General features: G+C 44.1%; 1 protein-coding gene across 1 annotated transcript in view; it reads left to right on the forward strand.

Annotated features, from left to right (window-relative positions):
* RELN (reelin) overlaps positions 1-21,755 on the forward strand; it is a 368,099-nt gene that overhangs the window by 158,835 nt on the left and 187,509 nt on the right. Inside the window, exons 10-11 of the mRNA XM_038740909.1 lie at positions 16,037-16,133; positions 21,448-21,688. Coding sequence (XP_038596837.1) covers positions 16,037-16,133; positions 21,448-21,688 — 338 coding nt within the window. The remainder of the gene's footprint in view (positions 1-16,036; positions 16,134-21,447; positions 21,689-21,755) is intronic.

Below are 21,755 nucleotides of genomic sequence, written 5' to 3' on the forward strand. Positions count from 1 at the left end.
GGTTCTAATCCCAGTTCCCCAACTTGCCTGTTTTGTGACCTTGCCACTTACCTTCTCTGTGCTTCAATTCCCTCATCTGTAAAAAGGGTGATTAAGACTGTGAGCTCCGTGTGGGATCAGGACTTTGTCCCACCTCATTAACTCATATCTACCCCAGTGCTTAGAAAAGTGTCTTATACATAGTAAGTGCTTAACAAATACCATAAAAATAGTACATATTGAATGCCTTCTCTGTTCTGATAACTGCACTAAGCTCTCAAAAGAGGATTAGAAGAGAATAGAGTCCATTAGATCTGCTGGGGAGGATGGCATTGGGGCAGAGTTGGTGAGTGTGATCTCTGGAGAGAAGGGAACAGCTGCGTGACAGTGGATAGAGCACAGAACTAGAAATCAGAGGATCTGGGTTCTAGTCCCAGCTCCACCACTTCTCTATTGTGTGACCTGGGGCAAGTCACTTTACTCCTCTGTGCCTCAGTCACCTCATTTGTAAAATGGGGATTAAGACTATAAACTCAGTGTGGGACAGGGACTGTGTCCAACCTGATTATCCTGTTTGTATCCCATCGCTTAGTATAGTGCCTGGCACATAGCAAGAACTTAACAAATTCCATAAAGAGGAAATTCAAATTCTATTTTCTACTTTATGAACCTTTTGTTTGTTAAAACTGGGCCAAAATGGGGCAATTTAGTAGTAGCAGTAGTTGTAGTAGCAATAATAATAATAAAATGGCATTTATTAAGTGCTTACTATGTGCAAAGCACTGTTCTAAGCGCTGTGGAGGTTACAAGGTGATCAGGTTGTCCCACGGTGGGGCTCACAGTCTTCATCCCCATTTTACAGATGAGGCAACTGAGGCCCAGAGAGGTTAAGTGACTTGCCCAAGGTCACACAGTTGACAGTTGGCAGAGCAGATTTGAACCCATGACCTCTGACTCCAAAGCCCGGGCGCTTTCCACTGAGCCATGCTGCTTCTCTGTAATACTAGTGTAGAAGTAGTAGAAGAATGATATTGATTAAACATTTACTGATACGTTGTATAAAGCACTTGGGAAAGTACAACAGAATGAAAAGGAGCTTACACTGTAGCGAGGAACTCAGACCCACAGCACTTAGGTACATATCTTTAATTTATTTATATTATTTATAGTAATTTATTCATTATATTTATTTATATATACAGTCTCCCTCTCTAGACTGTAAGCTTGTTGTAAGCAGGAATGTGTCCACCAACTCCGTTACGTTGTATTCTTCCAAGCGCTTAGTACAGTGCTTTGCACACAATAAGCACTCAATAAATATGGTTGCTTATTTGATTGACAGCAATGTCATTCCCCAGCTCAGACTCATAAACATTTCAGGTTCATGGGATTTTAATTCACTGTGAACAAGCCTTCGGATTCGTTATGAGAAGACCTTTCTCTTTTTCTTCAGTTTGTCTGATTCAGAGATGAACAGGAGAAAGATAATTTTGAAATTTTCAGGTCATTTTGTGAAGTTCCACCCATTCCTTCTCAAACGGAATTTCTGAAATAGATTCTCTTAAAGGAAAAAGCAAACAGAATAGAGTTTTCATTTAATGGAACCGAGGTATCCTCTCCAGGGGATTAGGAAAGCTAGCGGTAGGAGATCTGGCAGGTATCGCTTCCAACAAACCTAATCAAATGGCAGAAGGTTAAGGGATGTTTTGCTGGGAAAGAAGCATGAAGCACCTCAATCCGTCGGTCAGTCGATAGGAAGTATTGAGCGCTTGCGTCCTCACATATAATAAATGTTTCATTCGGGGGAGCCGACACTCTTGGGGATCTTGGGGTCAGCCCAGGGCTGACCCGAACACAAGGAGTTCCACCAGACCTTGGCCATCTTCAGGTTCAAAGAGGCTAGATGGGGAGGGGTCAGCTCATTGGAGTCGGCCCCCTCCAGAGACAAACCCCCATCATCATCATCAATCATGTTTATTGAGCGCTTACTGTGTGCAGAGCACTGTACTAAGCGCTTGGGAAGTACAAGTTGGCAACATATAGAGACAGTCCCTACCCAACAGTGGGCTCACAGTCTAAAAGGCCTTCTCTGCCCTAAAACGCGCTGGATGCTGCACTAGGAACCCTGTGGTCAGAGGCAGCATAAGTAGTCTCTGGTTTCCAAGCAAGAACACATAATAACAATAGTAAAAATAATAATAATTATCATACTTGTTAAGCGCTTACTATGGGCCAAGCTCTGTTCTAGGCGCTGGGGGAGATGCAAGTTAATCAGGTTGGACCCAGTCCCTGTCCCATATGGGGCTCACAGCCATAATCCCCATTTTACAGCTGAGGCGACTGAAGCCCCGAGAAGTGAAGTGACTTTAGCAAGGTCACACAGCAGACAAGTGGCAGAGCTGGGATTAAAACCCAGCTCCTTCTGACTATCCACTGATCACGCTGCTTCCTAACAACTTAGCAATATCATCCATTAATGGCTTAGCATCCCAACTCCATTGTTGACTCTCCCTGCTCCCGTTTCTTGGTTCATGATCCGAGACAGCGTTTGATTGACTTGGAGCTCTGGCCCCAAATGATTATTTCCAAATCTTCTCATAGTTTCTCCAGCGCTACCTGCCATCAGAAGCTCCACAGAGAAACTCACGGGTCCTCCGGTTATCTACCTTTTCACTCTTGTTTTTTTGGATAGAATACCATTAGCTCCCGTTCTTAACACAATGCATGTCTGCCTGTGCACATCAGGATGCAGTGTTGGAAGAGAGGATTAGCGGCGTCACTGAGGTGTGAATATCAAAATGTAGGTGTTCCTTAATGCAAAGGTTCATTGAGAGCATGAACCCCACATTATAGGAGAACTGACTGAATCAGACCAAGTGTCTGCTGTGTGACCCTGGGTAAGACACTTCACTTCCCCGTGCCTCAGTTACCTCATCTGTAAAACGGGGATTAAGACTGTGAGCCCCACGTGGGACATGGACTGTGTCCCATCTAATTAACTTGTATAATAATAATAATAATGGTATTTGTTAAGTTCTTACTATGTGCCAAGCACTGTTCTAAGCGCTGGATCTACTCAGTAATTAGTACGAGCACGAGCCTGGGAGTAAGAAGGACCTGGGTTCTAATCCTAGCTCCGCCACTTGTCTGCTGTGTGACTGTGGGCAAATTATTTCATTCCTCTGCTCCTCAGTTACCTCATCTGTGAAATGGGGATTAAGAGCCCCATGTGGGTCATTGACTGGTCAAACCTGATTACTTTGTATCTACCTCAGTGCTCAGATCAGTGCCAGACACATAGTAAGTGCTCAACAAATGCCGCTTAAAAAAAGCAAAAAACGTATCCATTATCAATTGCTCCATGAGACCTCCCTAAAGTTCTCCTCAAGCAAAGAGATGGACATCATGCAAAATGGCCATTATCCTCTTGAATGATGTCATGCTGCTTGGAAAGAGGACAGCCAGGGGCCTGCACACAGGTGACTGTGAGTTACAGCACTTCTGGGAATTCCGGGAATGCTAGTTCCCATTTCTGTTCACAGCTCCCTACATGCAGATTTGCTCATTTCTTGTTAACCTCCCCGCAGTAAAGAATTTGGGCATATCTCCTCTCGCAGACTGACAATATCCATTCCAAACCTCTCATCATGTTTTACGGTGCTGCTCTGAAATGGAATTCATTTACTTTTGACAGATGAAAGAGTATTCGAGGATTTCCTCTCATGTGGAATGGAGCTTTTCTTAATTAAAGTAATACATTTGGGCTCCGTTCAGCCGCCAGAGTTCCTAACCCTGTCATTTGGAGCCGAAGAAGTATCGCAAAGCTTCTGAGAGGAGTTGCTACAAAGCGTTATCACGATTCAATAACCTGTTCCTTTCCCCGGTGTCTCACTCCTACGCTCAGTCATTGCCTCGTGAGGGGGGGAGGTCTTCCGAAATTGAACAAAGCCGAAACAACCACCTCCGTGAGCCAGTGAAGGAGGAGAGGAGATTCCCTGAAGCGTTGTAGCTGCTGTGGCTTCGGGATTCATGGTGGCCGGCAAGCAGGATAAGAAGAGAAACAGTGTTGCCTAGTGGATAGAGCAAGGACCCGAGAGTGAGAAGGACCTGGATTCTAATCCTGGTTCTGCCACTTGTCTGCTGTGTGACCTTGGTCAAGTCACTTCACTTGCCCAATTGAGAAGCAGCATGATCTAGTGGCAAGAGCATGGGCTTGAGGGTTAGAGGATGTGGGTTCTAATCCCGGCTCTGCCAAGTGTCTGGTGTGTGAGTTGCTTCACTTTTCTGTGCCACAGTTACCTCCTCTGTAAAATGGCGATTAATCAATCAATCAATCAGTCATATTTATTGAGCGCTTACTGTGTGCAGAGCACTGTACTAAGCGCTTGGGAAGTACAAGATGGCAACATATAGAGACAGTCCCTACCCAACAGTGGGCTCACAGTCTAAAAGGGGGAGACAGAGAACAAAACCAAACATACTAACAAAATAAAATAAATAGAATAGATATGTACAAGTAAAATAAAAAAATAAATAGAGTAATAAATATGTACAGACATATATACATATATACAGGTGCTGTGGGGAAGGGAAGGAGGTAAGATGGGGGGGATGGAGAGGGGGACGAGTGGGAGAGGAGGAGGATTAAGACTGGGAGCCCCATCGGGGAGAGGGACTGTGTCCAACCTGACTACCTTGTATCTACTCTAGTGCTTAGGATGGTGCTTGGCACATAGTTAGCACTGAACAAGTACCATAACTATTAATTATTAGTATTATTACTATTATTTTCTGGGCCTCAATTACCTCATCTGTAAAAAATGGGATTAAGATGGTGAGCCCCAGCTGGGACATGGACTGTGTACAACTAGTCATATTTGTAAAGTGGTTACTATGTGCCATGCACTGTTCTGAGTATTGGGGTGGATACAGCAGAAATCAGGTTGCACACAGTCCATGTCCCTTGTGGGGCTCACAGTCTTAATCCTGTCTCTCACTGGAGTCACAATCTAAGTAGAATAATAATAATAATAATGGCATTTGTTAAGCGCTTACTATGTGCAAAGCACTGTTCTAAGTGCTGGGGGGGAATACAGGGTGATCAGGTTGTCCCACGTGGGGCTCACAGTCATCATCCCCATTTTACGGATGAGGGAACTGAGGCTCAGAGAAGTTAAGTGACTTGCCCAAGGTCACACAGCATACATGTGGCGGAGCCAGAATTCAAACCCATGACCTCGGACTCCAAAGCCCAGGCTCTTTCCACTGAGCCACGCTGCTTCTCCTCCTTTGCTCTCAGCTATCCTTCCTTCAACCCACCACTTTTTCCCCCACCTCCCTCCACAGCTTCATCGAAGCATCTCCCGCCCATCCTTCAAAACCCTCCTAAAAAAAAAAAAAGAATGCTACCTCTGGGAGGCATTCCCTGATTGATCTCGCTTCCTTCTGGATCATGGAATTCCCCAAACTACCTCAGTTCTCTGTATTTATCTGTTTGTTTTTATTTATTCACGTTATTTTATCATTTTGATCTTTTTTATGTCTTATTATGGTATATCAATCAATTTAGTTCTTTTACCTTTCTCTTTTATACGTTCCCCAACTGACTATATACCCTGCTCTGCACGTAGGCACTCAGTCAAAAATATTAATGTTGATGCTATTTCTATAGCAGCGTTCGGTGACAGACTGCCTTGTGGAATTTTGCCCCAGAGCCATGGGAGATATTATTTGGTTTAAATTGGAATGAAAATGAATGATTTTGTGTTCTTGCTCTGAGTGATTTTGTAGGATCAGTCTCTAGGGCCAAGAGAGAAATTTGGGAAAGGGTTTCTTTTTCTCTATTCATAAATTGGCTGAGAGGGATTTAGTTATTATTAAGCAATCTTTTTTTCTTTCTTCCTGTTTGCCAAATGCGGTGAATTAAGGTGAGGATGTTGTAACGGTAATTTTGAATCTCACCTTTCTCCATTGATTTTAATGTTATGTAGTGCCTCGAATTAACATTCTGGCATGAAGCAGAATTTTATTACATGATAGAAGCAATTAACGTGTGTAGTAATAATACTAATAGTAGCATTTACTGAGTGACTATAATAATAATGGCATTTATTAAGCGCTTACTATGTGCAAAGCACTGTTTGAGACAGTGTGCTGTATGAATGGCTTGGGAAATACCGAATAAAGAAGTGACATGTTCCATTCCCAAAAGAAGCTTAGTGCTGGGGTGGATAATAATAATAATAATAGCATTTATTAAGCACTTACTATGTGCCAAGCACTGTCCTAAGTGCTGGGGAAGTTACAAGGTGATCAGGTTGTCCCGTGGGGGGCTCACTGTCTTAATCCCCATTTTCCAGATGAGGTAACTGAGGCCCAGAGAAGTTGACTTGCCCAAAGTCACACAGCTGACAGTTGGTAGAGCCGGGATTTGAACCCATGACCTCTGACTCCAAAGCCTGTGCTCTTTCCACTGAGCCACGCACAAGCAAATCGATTGGACACAGTCGCTGTTCCACATGGGGTTCACAGTCTTAATCCCCATTTTGTAGATAACTGAGGCAGAGAGAAGTGAAGTGACTTGCCCAAGGCCACTCAGCAGACAAGCGGCAGAGCCGGGATTTGAATCCATGACCTTCTGACACCCAGGCCTGTGCTCTAGCCACTAGGCCATGCTGCTTTGTGAGGAAGCCAGGGGAGGGATTGAAGAAGAGGAGGGACGTGGGCCAAGCGACGTTTGAGGAAGATGATCTGTGCAACAGCCTGAAGTATAGGTTTGAAGGGGGAGACATTGGAGGCTCGGAGACCGGAGAGTGTGTGCTAACAGTTAAGCCTAGCTATCACCAGACCTTTTTTTCTTTTTTAATGGTGTTTCTTAAGTGCAGCTTGCACCAGGGTGGTACCTGTAGGGGAGAAGTAGAAGGGGCAGACTGGGGAGATGTCTTGCAGGATAAATTGTCAGGATTTAGCAGTAGATTATAGCAGTAGCAGTAGATTATAAGTGCTTAGTACAGTTCTCTGCACACAGTAAGCTCTCAATAAATATGTGATGATATGAGAGTGGAGCAATAATCAATCAATCAGTGGTAATGAGTGAGAGCTTACTGCATGCAGAGCCCTGCACTAAGCATTTGGGAGAGTACAATACACCGGAGTTGGTAGACATAATAATACTAATAATGGTACTTGTAAAATGCTAATTGTGTAACAGGCACTGGGGAAGATACAAGCTAATCAGATTGGTCACAGTCCCTGTCCCACATGGGGCTCACACTCTTAATCCCCATTTTACAATTGAGGTAACTGAGGCCCAGAGAAGTTAAGTTACATTTCCATGGTCACGCAGCAGATATTCACTCATTCATTCAATTGTATTTATTGAGTGCTTACTGTGTGCAGAGCACTGTACTGAGCGCTTGGGAAGTACAAGTTGGCAACATATAGAGAGTGGGCTCACAGTCTAGAAGTGGCAGATATGTGGCAGAGCTGGGTTTAGGCCCGTGTTCTATCCACTAAGCCAGGTATGATCCCTGCCCACATGAAACTTACAATTTAATAGGGGAGTCAGGCATTCAAAAAAATTACTGATAAGGGAAAGGGCAGGGCATAAGAATATTTACATACCTGATGTGGGGCTGGAGGTGGGGTGAGTATAAAAGTGCTTTAAGGGTACAGACCTGAGTATATAGGCGTTGCAGAAGGGAGGGTGAATAGGATGGGGAGATGAGGGGTTAATCAGGGAAGGCCTTTTGGAGGAGTTGGGATTTTTAGTAGGGATTTGAAGGTGAGGAGAGTGGTGGTCTGTCAGATATGAATGAGGGAGGGAGTTTCAGGCTGGGTGGAGGATGTGGGCAAGGGGTTGATGATGAGGTAGGTGTGATTAAGGTAGAGTGAGTAGGTTGCCGGTAGAGGAGTGCAGTGTGGAGGCTGAGTTGCAGTAGATCACCAAGATAAGTAGGAGGGAGAGAGCTGATTGAGTGCTTTAAAGCCAGTGGTAAGGAGTTTCTGTCTACGTCGAGGTGGAAGGGCAACCACTGGAGGTTCTTGAAGAGTGGGGAAACATGGACTGAACTTAAAAAAACAATCCAGGCAACCGAGTGAAGTTTAGACTGGAGAGGGGAGAGACAGGAGGCAGAGAGGTCAACAAGGAGGCTGATGCAGTAATCAAAGTGGGCTAGGATAAGTGCTTGGGTCAGCATAGTAGCAGCTTGGATGGAGAGGAAAGCTTGTATTTTGGCAATGTTGCCAAGTTTGAACCGACAGGATTTGGTGTCAGATTGAATATGTAGGTTGAATGAGTGAGATGAGTCAAAGATCATGTCAAGATTAAGATTTTGTGACAGAGAGAATAGTGGTGTTGTCTACAGTGATGGGAAAGACCTTTCGGGACAGGGTGGGGAGATAGAAAGTTCTGTTTTGGACATGTTAAGTTTGAATTGTCAGTGAGACATCTGAGTCAAGATGTCCTGAAGGGAGGAGGAAATGCCAGACTGCAGAGAAGGAGAGTGATTGGGGTTGGAGAGGTAGATTTGGGAATCATCTGTTCGGAGATGGTAGTTGAGCTTAACTTGGACTGAACTTTTTTTAGAAAATAGGTCTGGGCAGCAGGGTGAAGTAAGGACTGGAGTGGGGAGAGACAGGAAGCAGGAAGGTCAGCGAGGAGACTGATGGAGCAGTCAAGGTGGGATTTGATAAGTGCTTGGATCAGCATAGTAACTGCATGGATGGAGAGGAAAGGACGGATTTCAGAGATGACAGGGTTTGGTGACGGACTGAATAAGTGGGTTGAATCACGACACTGAGGTCACAGGCTTCTTGGACAGGGAGAATGGTAATGTTGTCAGCCGGGATGGGCAAGATAAGAGCCACAGTGGACTTAAGGGTAAAGATGAGTAATTCTGTTTTAGACAATGTTGAGTTGGAGGTGCCATGAAAAATGAGTTGAGGATAATCCCATTGAAAGTGAGGAAAGTAAAGGTCTGTTGTATCAGTTATTCATCCCATCCTGAAGCCCACAGCCCTTATGTATATATTCGTAATTTATCTTAATATCTGTTTTCCCCAAAGACTGTAAGCTCCTTGTGAGTAGGGAAAGGCTCTTTACAGTGTACTCTCCCAAGCACTTAGTATAGTGCAAAGGCACATTGTAAATGCTTAAGAAATATGATTGATCGAGTAGGGGAAATGTGGGCTTAGTTGGAAAAGGCCTTTCAGAGGCTATGTGATTTTAGTAAACTTTTGATTGGAGTGGGGAGAGACAGGAGGCAGGGAGGTCAGCGAGGAAGCAAGGCAGTCAAGGCAGGGTATGATAGTAAAACAAGTGTTTTCTCTGTCTCCCCCTTTTAGACTGTGAGCCCACTGTTGGGTAGGGACTGTCTCTATATGTTGCCAACTTGTACTTCCCAAGTGCTTAGTACAGTGCTCTGCACACAGTAAGCGCTCAATAAATACGATTGATGATGATGAACAAGTGATATTTGGAGCAGCTATTCAGTTGCCTGCTTATGCCCCATTTTAATCAGCAAAGAATACTTTTGTTTTTTCCATTGGGAAGAAGGGCCACCTACAAATAGGGTTAGACTTTGCGAATCTACCCCTGAATATACCATTTCCAACTCACAGATAGTCACTGGTTATTTAAAAGCTGCCAGTAATCATCATCAATGGTATTTATTGAGCACTTACTGTGTGTGGAGCACTGTACTAAGCACTTGACATGAGAAACACCCCCTTGTAAGCCCCTCAAAGGCAGAAGCTGGACTTTTTACATCATTGTGTTCTGTCAAGCCCAAGTCAAGTCAATCAATCATGTTTACTGAGTGCTCACCGTGTGCTGTACTAAGAGCTTGGGAGAGTATGAAAGAACAGATATAACAGACACTAGTGCAGTGCCCTGCAAGCAGTAAGTGGGTAGTAAATCCCAATGCTGTCGACATCTGTCATGCTCCATTTAATTGTGGTAATGATCACCAGTGGATGCACATTTCTGCCCCAGTGAAGAGGTCAACAGAGCGGAAAAGGAAAAGCAGCGAAAGGGAGCACCAGCAGCTTAGGCTGAGCTCATCACTAGACCTGGAGGAAATGTCTCCAGCTTTTAATTATCCCTTTGAACCTCCAGCCAGCCCTGCTGTTGTTCTAGGAGATCAGGAAAAAAATGATTCCAGAGAGCAAAATGGAGCCCCTGGAAGCAGATGCACATACATTGTGGAATTAGTCATTTCTGATATTAAATGTGGATTACAAGGAGGCCTTAACCGTAATCCTGCTTGCAACCCGGTCTCAGGAGGAAACGTTTCAGATTAAAATGATGCCCTCGTTGAGACAAGTTGTTAGAATACAGCTATCTACAAGGTCATGGTGCCTCTTTTGTTCTAGGGGGACCTTAAAATGGGAATAGGAGTAATGTCCTAGAACAGAGATATGTGCAGTGTCCTGGAGGGAGCATCTTTGATCGTAATTATGGTATTTGGTAAACCCTTACTCGGTGCTAAGCACTGGGGTAGGTTAATCAGGTTGGGGACAGTCCCTGTTCATTCATTCATTCATTCAATCGTATTTATTGAGCGCTTACTATGTGCAGAGCACTGTACTAAGCGCTTGGGAAGTACAAGTTGGCAACATCTAGAGACGACCCCTACCCAACAGCGGGCTCACAGTCTAGAAGGGGGAGACAGACAACAAAACAAAACATATTAACAAAATAAAATAAATAGAATAAATATGTACAAGTAAAATAGAGTAATAAATATGTACAAACATATATACATATATACAGGAGCTGTGGGGAGGAGAAGGAGGTAGAGGAGAGGGACAACGGATATTGACTCCCCATTTTACAGATGAGACTACCGAGTCCCAGAGAAGCTACGTGACTTGCCCAGAGTCACACAGTAAGCCATTCATTCATTCATTCGTATTTTTTGAGTGCTTACTGTGTGCAGAGCACTGTACTAAGCACTTGGGAAGTACAAGTTGGTGACATATAGAGAAGCAGCGTGGCGGGCTTTGGAGTCGGAGGTCATGGGTTCAAATCCCGGCTCTGCCAATTGTCAGCTGTGTGACTTTGGTCAAGTCACTTCACTTCTCTGGGCCTCAGTTCCCTCATCTGTAAAATGGGGGGGGGGGGATTAAGACTGTGAGCCCCCCGTGGGACAACCTGATCACCTTGTAACCTCCCCAGCGCTTAGAACAGTGCTTTGCACATAGTAAGCGCTTAATAAATGCCATCATTAGTATTATTAGTATATAGAGATTGTCCCTACCCAACAACGGGCTCACAGTCTAAAAGGGGGAGACAGACAACAAAACAAAACATGTGGGCAGGTGTCAAGTCGTCAGAATAAAGCCACATCCTCCGACTCCCAGTCCCCAGCTCTTTCCTCTGGGCCGCGGACCCAAATTGCCACCCGCCAGAGGCCTCAGATCGTGACAAGTGCTGGAAGCCCTGGGGACAGAACCGCTGCAAGCAGGAGCTCTGAAGAGTTTCATATCATTTAGCAGGATCCCACCCCAATTTTCCAGAAAGCACGCCAGTTACTACAGTACCATGTTATTTTGGTAAGAGCAGTTCCCCGGGAAGAAAAATGGTGAGAGGGTTATAGTAACAGTAGCCCTCCTGCCAGTCTTCACAAGGACACCGGTTTTCCCACAACCGTCCTGAAGTTGCCCTGGGCTAGGGTTATCCTCTCTAGAGCTGGAGGCTGTTCTGGTTTCCTCACAGCAGCATCAGTTAATCAATCAGTGATATTTATTTTCTTTAAAGGTATTTGTTATGCGCTTACTATGTGCCGGGCACTGGGGTAGATACAGGCTAATCAGGTTGGACACAGTCCATGTCCCACAATAGGATTCATAGTTTTAATCCCCGTTTTACAGATGAGGTAACGAGACGCAGAGATATGGAGTGACTTACCCGAGGTCGCACAGCAGGCAAGTGGTGGGAGCTGAGATTAGAATCCAGGTCCTTCTGAATCCCAGGCCCGTTGCTCTCTCCAGTAGGGCAAGTGGCTGTATTGATTGATTGCTTGCTGTATGCAGAGCACTGTATAAGCATTGGGGAGAGTAATAATAATAATGGTAATTATGGTATTTGTTGAGCGCTTACTATGTGCCAAGCACCATTCTAAACGCTGGGTTAGGTACACTCAATCAATCAATCAATCAATCAATCGTATTTATTGAGCGCTTACTGTGTGCAGAGCACTGTACTAAGCACTTGGGAAGTCCAAGTTGGCCACATATAGAGACAGTCCCTACCCAACAGTGGGCTCACAGTCTAAAAGGGGGACCCGATGATCTTCTATCATCCCCAGCATTTAGAGCGGTGCTTGGCACAATAGTAAGGGCTTAACAAATAGTATTATTGTTACTATTGCTATTAATAATGATGACGACAATAATCCCCATTTTACAGTGGAGGAAACTGAGGTACAGCGACATTAAGCGACTTGCCCAGGGTCACACAGCAAGCAATTGCCAGATCAGGTCCTCTGTACTCTCCCAAGCGATCGGCATAGTGTTCTGCACACAGTAGGCACTCAATAAATATGATTGATTACCAAGCCTGTGCTCTTTTCACTAGGGCATGCTGCTTCTCTAGCATTTCTTAACCTCCAGCCTAGCTTCCCCTCCCCACATCCCACCCGGACCAGGATCCAACAGCCTAGAAGCACCAACTCTAGTCTTGGATGGCTCATGGAAAGCGCCACAAACACCCTTCGGAGTCTTGGGTTTGGAAGTTTGATTTTGGCAGTCTTGTGAGATAGGGGGTTGATTTCCTGTGGCGGCCCATCCTGTTGGTATTCAAGTTAGCCCTATATAATCCAGCCCGAGGCCATTTTTCTCAGGAATTGGCTGGAAGGGCGTTTTTAAGGCAGCAAAGGGGGGGGATTTCACAGTAATCATCATCATCATCATCAATCGTATTTATTGAGCGCTTACTATGTGCAGAGCACTGTACTAAGCGCTTGGGAAGTACAAATTGGCAACATATAGAGACAGTCCCTACCCAACAGTGGGCTCACAGTCTAAAAGGGGGAGACAGAGAACAAAACCAAACATACTAGCAAAATAAAATAAATAGCATAGATATGTACAAGTAAAATAAATAAATAAATAGAGTAATAAATATGTACAAACATATATACATATATACAGGTGCTGTGGGGAAGGGAAGGAGGTAAGATGGGGGGATGGAGAGGGGGACGAGGGGGAGAGGAAGGAAGGGGCTCAGTCTGGGAAGGCCTCCTGGAGGAGGTGAGCTCTCAGCAAGGCCTTGAGCTCTCAGTAATTAAAACTGCACCGGGTCTGTGTTCATTCAGTCATATTTATTGAGTGCTTACTGTTTGCAGAACACTGTACTAAGCGCTTGGGAGAGTACAGTACAATAAACAGACACATTCCCTGCCCACAGCGATGTTACAGTAAGCTCGCTGTGGGAAGGGAATGTGCCTGCTTCTTATTGTGTGGTTCTCTCCCAAGCGCTTAGTACAATGCTCTTGCACACAATAGGCGCTCAGTAAATACGACTGAACTGAATGAATTGTTTTTCCATGAATGCCAATCTTCCACGCTGTCTCCTTAGCGTGCCTTTCTGCCGCCATAATACAGTTAAGCACCCTCTATTTGGCGTGTCACTGAGTTGCCAGTTTGGGATTTTTAAAACTCACTGAAATTCATTGGTTCTGAACGGAATTCCACTGAAGGAAAATTAGATGACTCTGGTTAAGGTTTACGAAGGAGAAAGGGAAAAACCGCAAGCAGGTGCCAACGCCGAAACAGGGTCGACTCTGGCAGATGGAGGAAAGTTAAACAGAAATGGCGCATTTTTATGTTTTATGTTTCTTGCTTCATTTGTTTTTAATACGGTGGGTAAAGGACCTTTTATGTCAGTGCGATGAAATTCCTGGCAATGGCTTTGTTGTTGTTTGGAAGATATTGGGGGCAACTCTCTGTGGAGTTTTCTGCAGACTTGCCCTTTTGTGCTTTATTAAATAACTTGGTTGAATACATGGGAGCAAATTCTTTTGGGGTTAATACCTTGTTTTTACTTACATATTTCCCAGTTTAAAGGCACCAAGTAATGAAAACTAAATTCCCTCAGCATTGATAGTGACACTCCAAACCTCTGGTTTTACCTCACTCTCTCTCTCTCTCTCTCTCGCCATAAGTATGCATATATGGAGAGAGAGAAAAGAGGAAAAGAGATGCAGTTGGGAATGTGTACAGAACACTTCTTTCTTTTTAAACAGTAACCATGCGATAAAAGCTTCCTGTTGGAAGAGATTTTCTTTGAATCCATTTTATATTTTCCACATTACACGATAGTTTTGAGGAATATGAAAAAGTTTACATGCCATTCAGTGTTTTATCTTCCTTATTCTGCTCTGCAGTCACTTAAGTTTATTTTAGCCTCCTGGCCATATTCTAATATTTAGATCTCAACCAATACATGCCTGTTTTTCATTGGGGCGGTGGGGGAAGATGAATAATTTAGTATCGTCTCCCAACCCGGGCTCTTTTCACTTCTACAATTGATCATTTTTACGTTATTTCTGACTCATAAAACTTGCATTATTTTGGGTTCGTCTTCAGCAGGTCTTAGCAAATTGAATCTTAAATAAAAAATAATAAAATACAGGAAAAACGAGTAAGGCAATGAGGAATCAGTGGAGAGAGAGAGGGATGTGCCTGGGTGCTACACTTACAGATGGAAAGTGGGGCAAACGGTTGGCACTTTTGTTGGGGAAGAAGTGGAATGAGACTTGGAGGTGGCATTAATCTAATGGATCTCTGCTCAGCAACTCCTCATTTTCCCTCCCTTCTTGGTCTGCTCAGAGGCCTGGGCTTGAGAGTAAGACTGGAAGTCAGTCAGCCGGGCAGTCGTATTTATTGATTGCTTACTATGTGCAGAGCACTGTACTAAGGGCTTGGGAGAGAACAATGCAACAATGAACAGACCCATTCCTTGCCCACAGCGAGCTAGGGACTGTCTCTATATGTTGCCAACTTGTACTTCCCAAGCGCTTAGTACAGTGCTCTGCACACAGTAAGCGCTCAATAAATACGGTTGATGATGATGATAGTCTAGAGGGGAGCAGTCTAAACAACTGTGGGTGAAGAAAAATCTTCTCCCCTCCAAGCACCGAATCAACCAATAATATTGAGGGCCTCCTTGAGAGCAGAGCTCTGTATTATTCATTCATTCATTCAATCAATCGTATTTATTGAGCGCTTACTGTGTGCAGAGCACTGTACTAAGCGCTTGGGAAGTACAAGTCGGCAACATATAGAGACAGCCCTACCCAACAATTGGCTCACAGTCTAGAAGAGGGAGACAGACAATAGAACAAAACATGTAGACAGGTGTCAAAATCATCAGAACAGATAGAATTATAGCTCTATGCACATCATTAACAAAATAAATAGAATAGTAAATATGTACAAGTCAAATAAATAGAGTAATAAATCACGTGGGCCGGTGTCATCAGAATAAATAGAGATAAAGCTAGATGCCCATCATTAACAAAATAAATAGAATAGCAAATATGTACAAGCTGTGTGGCCCAGTGGAAAGTGCCCGGGCTTTGGAGTCAGGGATCATGGGTTCAAATCCCAGCTCCGCCAGTTATCAGCTGTGTGACTTTGGACAAGTCATCTAACTTCTCTGTGCCTCAGTTCCCTCATCTGTAAAATGAGGATTAAGACTGTGAGCCCCCCATGGGACAACCTGATCACCTCCCCAGCGCTCAGAACGGTGCTTTGCACATAGTAAGTGCTTAATAAATGCCGTCATCATTATTATTATTATTGCAAGTAAAATAAATACAGTAATAAATCTGTGCAAACATATATTATGAAATGAAAGCCCTTAACAGAATTGACGGAGCATTTCTTATGCATTTGATGCACTCTTTTAAAATGCAAAAGAAAAAAAATTAAGCGTGAGAGAGTGCCGCAGCTTGGAATTCTATTGCCCCGATGAATTAGGCCCCTAGGATGAAAAGGCAGTGGATCCGGCGGTTGGTTTCTAACGTTTTAATTCCATTTCTCTCTGCAGGGTCAGGTTCGTGCCGGTTTAGTTATTCAGATCCCAGCATCGTTGTTTTGTACTCCAAGAATACTTCCGCCGATTGGATTCAGCTTGAGAAGCTCAGGTCGGTTACAGTATTTCCCCAGGATTGGTTTCCCCCCGGCTGCTTGGGTTGACTGTTTCTGCCATCACCAGAGTGATTCTTTGCGCTTTCAGAAATTGATGTGGTTTGATTCTGGGAAGGTAGTAATAATAATTAAGGTACCTGCTAAGTGCTTACTATGTGCCAAACACTATTCTAAGCACTGGGGTATATAAAAGCTAATCAGGTTGGACACAGTCCCTGTCCCCCATGGGGCTTGCAGCCTCAATCCCCATTTTACAAATGAGGCCACTGAGGCCCAGAGAAGTGAAGTAACTTGATGAGGGTCTCACAGTAGACTCAGAGTGGAGCCAGGATTAGAACCCAAGTCCTTCTGACTCTCAGGCCTGTGTCGTATCCACTAAGTCACACTGCTTCTCCAGAGAGATTCACACAGCAGATCTTTCTGGTTGCAGCTGAGGATGTAATTACTCACTTGGGCTCTCCTGCTCCAGTGGTTTAGTGGTGACGGTATAAGTCAAGCCATTCAGATTCAGTTCCCATTGATCCTCTGGAATAGAAGAGCACGAAGTGGCTCTGAGATCCGGCCCATCCCCTCGTGGCAAGTGGTTTTTATTTGGGGAGTGGATAAGAAGCACATAGTAAGTGCTTAACGAGCTCCATAATTCTTAATAATAATAATAATAATGATAATGATGATGGTATTTGTTAAGCACTTACTATGTGCCAAACACTGTTCCTCTTCACTATAAAGAGGGTGGCTACCCATATTCCTTGGACCTTCTATCCCACTGGTCTCTGGTGACCACCATTGGAGTCTTCCAGTGAAACCATTTATTTATATGCCTAGAAAAAAGCACCTCGACATTTGGGTTTTTCCAAGCCCAGCGCCCCTAAATATCTCGGTTTAGTGGATAGACCATGGGCTTGGGAGTCAGAAGGCCATGGGTTCTAGTCCCGGCTCCTCCCCACATCTCCTGTGTGACCTCGGGCAAGTCACTTCGCTTCTCTGGGGCTCAATTTCCTCATCTGTAAAATGGGGATTAAGAGTGGGAGCCTTATGCAGGACCAAGACTGTGTCCAACCTAACTTGTTTCTACCCTGGTGCTTAGAACAGTGCTTAGCACATAGTAAGTGCCTAACAAGCTCCATAATTCTTAATAATAATAATAATAATGATAATGATAATGATGATGGTATTTGTTAAGCACTTACTGTGTGCCAAACACTGTTCAAGCACTGGGATAGATACAAGGTTATCAAGTTGTCCCATGTGGGGCTCACAGTCTTAATTCCCACTAATGTTGTTTAAACAACCTAGAAATATTTTAGCCATTTTAGTTTTTGAACAAGGAACTGGGATGGGATTAATGGAACAGTATTAGTCCCTTTGGGGGCTATTTTCTTTAGCATATCGACACTTACCCCCGTTGATGTATGGAAAGGATCGGGATTTCCTTCCCAGGAACATAAGAAACATCAGGCCCTTAAAGCTAGCTACTTGTCTGTATCAGGAAACACATTTGTCTCTGCTTTCCAGTGGTGCTTCAACAGAAGCAGCATGGCTCAGTGGAAAGAGCACGGGCTTTGGAGTCAAAGGTCATGGGTTCGAATTCCGGCTCCACCACATGTCTGCTGTGTGACCTTGGGCAAATCACTTAACTTCTCTAAGCCTCAGTTACCTCGTCTGGAAAATGGGGATTAAAACTGTGAGCCCCCCGTGGGACAACCTGATCACCTCGTATCCTCCCCCCAGTGCTTAGAACAGTGCTTTGCACATAGTAAGCGCTTAACAAATGCCATCATCATCATCAAAGGAGGTACAAGAGCCTTTATTCAAGCCGGAAGCCAAGAAAAGTGGTTGTGTTTCATGGTCCCGGGCCTCTCCCTGGCGTATGCTAAAATGAAATCTTTCAGCTAAAGGTCCCAGACTATTCACTGGCATTTTGTGGATCACAGCTTTCCATTGTGCCCCAAGACAAATCTGCATTCATTACTACTTCTTATTGAAGTCTCTAATGTCAAGGCAGAATAAACACTGGAGATTGTGCCCGAGGATATGTGTTTTTATTTTTGCATTTTTAGTGGTTTTGTACACATTTTCTCATTTAAACATATGACTCCCTATCATCTGGGGAAAGTCCTCTACCTGAAAAACTATACATTATGCAGAAATGCTAGGGATTTTTACTTAAGCTTTAGAGAAGCAGCGTGGCTCAGTGGAAAGAGCGCGGGCTTTGGAGTCAGAGGTCATGGGTTCAAATCCCAGCTCCACCAACTGTCAGCTGTGTGACTTTGGGCAAGTCACTTCACTTCTCTGGGCCTCAGTTCCCTCATCTGTAAAATGGGGATTAAAACTGTGAGCCCCCCGTGGGACAACCTGATCACCTTGTAAGCTCCCCAGCGCTTAGAACAGTGTTTTGCACATAGTAAGCCCTTAATAAATGCTATCGTTATTATTGTTATTATTAAACAATGAATTCATTACACTTACAGTAATCACGTGTTAAAGTCATGTTCTATTGTGGGTTTGTTTTTTTAATACATTGTTGTTGTTACTTCTTAGTGGTAATTGGCTCCTCAAACCTGAATGTTGATTGAAGTATTTTTCCTTTCCTGATTTCATTGAACAGCCAATGCTCTTCCTTCTTCAACTGCTTTTACTTTTACATTTTTGACAATGAGAGCACAGTCCCCATAAAATATTTTACAACAAAGTACCAACTGATTACCACCAAGGAAGAGCCGTCATATATAAGCGCTTAGTACAGTGCTCTGCACATAGTAAGCGCTCAATAAATATGATTGATGATATATAATAGTAGCTGATTTTTTTTATGGACATATGTGCTTCACTGCAGAGTAAGAAATAGCAGTCTGCCCTGGTCTTTCCAGAGCTGATTTACTGAAACCCAAAAGTTCTACTGGGTTTGCATTTTAGTACCACTTTTAATCTCAGAGAAGGCAGTAATTTTCAGTCTGGCAGGGTACTACTCTGGAAGGATAAAATGTTCAATAAAAATATTTTATACCTAGCGGAAAGTGTCAGCTTCCAACAGATACAATATAAAATCATGTTAAAGTATGCAGTGTTTAAAAGATTGGTATACACCAAAGACTCAAGGAATTACAAATGAGAATTTTGAGCTATTCTAATTTAATCCTCGTGTTTTAAATGGCCAAAGAAGCGAGTGATTTCTAGGACTAAGATGGCATCGCGTAACGTCAGTTTGTGTTGCCACTTCTGTTGAATTCATTTTGGTAGTCGAGGTTATCAATCAGTATCTCGTCTTCTTCCCACTGCTGAAAGTAGCCAACAACAATTCATTACTTGGCATAGTGGAGAGAGCACAGGCGTGGGGGTCAGAAGGTCATGGGTTCTAATCCCGGCTCTGCCACTTGTCCCCTGTGTGCCCTTGGGCAAGTCACTTCACTTCTCCGTGCCTCAGTTACCTCATCTGTCAAATGGGGAGCGAGACTCTGAGCCCCACATCAATCAATCAATCAATCGTATTTATTGAGTGCTTACTGTGTGCAGAGCACTATACTAAGCACTTGGGATGAGACAGGAACTGTGTCCAACCCGATTTGCTTGTATCCAGCCAGTACCTGGAATATAGTAAGTACTTAACAAATACCATAGTTATTATTATTATTATAATCTGGGGGCATGTCTTTTGTTCATCAATTACCACAATGCTTCTTTTCTTGGCATTTTCAAGATGTTGTAGGAGTTGATACTATGCAATGGAAGTGTGGGGTTGGCAGGTCACTCTTTTCTCCATCTTCAAAGGCTTCCTGGCATCACATTTCTTCCATTCATTCATTCATTCATTCATTCATTATTCAATTGCATTTATTGAGCGCTTACTGTGTGCGGAGCACTGTACTAAGCGCTTGGGAAGCACACGTTGGCAACATATAGAGACGCTCCCTACCCAACAGCGGGCTCAGAGTCTAGAAGGGGGAGACGGACAGCAAAACAAAATATATTCGCAAAATAAAATAAACAGAATAGTAAATATGTACAAGTAAAATAGAGTAATAATTTAATGTATTAATTTATTCAGCGCTTACTGTGTGTAGAGCACTGTACTAAGCACTTGGGAAGTACAAGTCGGCAACATATATAATAATAATACTAGGAAGCCATCCCTAATTAGGCTCTCATCACCCCACAACTGCCACGACCAATCATTCAATGGGATTTATTGAGCACTTTCCATGTGAGCCCACTGTTGGGTAGGGACTGTCTCTATATGTTGCCAATTTGTACTACCCAAGTGCTTAGTACAGTGCTCTGCAAATAGTAAGCGCTCAATAAATGCAACTGATGATGATGATGTGCAAGGCATTGTACTAGGAGCTTGGGAGAGTACAATATAACATATTTGGTAGGCACATTCTGCTTCCAGCAATCACCGTGGCCCCTGATAAATTATTTCCCCCCCCCCCCCCGCCTGTACTTCATTTTAGTGTCTGTCTCCCCTGCTATGCTGTAAAAACCTTGAGGGCAAGGATCGTGTCTACCAACACTGTTCCATTCTACCAAGCTCTTAGTGATAATAATAATAATTATGGTATTTGTTAAGCACTTACTATGTGCCAGGCACGGTACTAAACACTGGGATGGATACAAGCAAATCAGGTTGGACCCCGTCCCTGTCCCATGTGGGGCTCACAGACTCAATCCCCATTTTGCAGATGAGGTAACCGAGGCACAGAGAAGTGAAGTGACTTGCCCAAGGTCACACAGCAGGCGGAGTCGGGATTCAAACCCATGACCTCGTGCCTCCCAGGCTCCGGCTCTAGCCACTATGCCATGCTGCTGCTTAGTACAGTGTTCCCTATGATGGAAAAGCCAAATCAGTCAATGGTGCTGTTATTAAGTGCTTACTGTGTGCAGAGCCCTGCACTAAGCGCTTAGGACAATACAGCGTAACACAGTTTGTAGGCACATTCCCAGCCCTTGAGGAGCTCACAGTCTAGTCAATGCTGTTGATTGATTGATTGGGCCTCCTCCACGGCTGAAGAGCGGTGACGGAGCAAAGACAAGAGTGAAAACGTTTCTTTTTCATTCAGTCATATTTATTGAGCGCTTACTGTGTGCAGAGCACTGCACTAAGCATCTTTGCACTGTTTTTTGTAAAAGCGGGCACCGGATTGAAGTCAGTCAGTCTGTCAATCGTATTTTTTGAGTGCTTACTGCGTGCAGAGCACTGTACAAAGCACTTGGGAGTGTACAGTTGTAACCACGTAACATACACATTCGCCAATGCCACAAGTGGGCCTGGCCTGGCGGGGGTGTCAAGCAGCCTTTCCTTGTGTTTTGCAGTGCTCCTTCCAACGTCAGCACTATCATCCACATTCTCTACCTCCCTCAAAATGCCAAAGGAGAGAACGTCCAGTTCCGATGGAAGCAGGAAGCCGTCCACGCTGGGGACGTGTATGAAGCTTGCTGGGCGCTGGACAACATCCTAATCATCAATTCTGCTCACAGACAAGTCGTTTTAGAAGACAATCTGGATCCAGTGGACACGGGCAACTGGCTCTTCTTTCCTGGGGCCACCATTAAGGTTTGATTTTCTTCACCACCCCCTTCCCTAAGATCGCAAGTCAAGGAATGTTAGTCGCAGAGAAGTG

This window comes from Tachyglossus aculeatus (assembly GCF_015852505.1).
Source record: "Tachyglossus aculeatus isolate mTacAcu1 chromosome 12 unlocalized genomic scaffold, mTacAcu1.pri SUPER_6_unloc_1, whole genome shotgun sequence".
Lineage (NCBI taxonomy): Eukaryota > Metazoa > Chordata > Mammalia > Monotremata > Tachyglossidae > Tachyglossus > Tachyglossus aculeatus.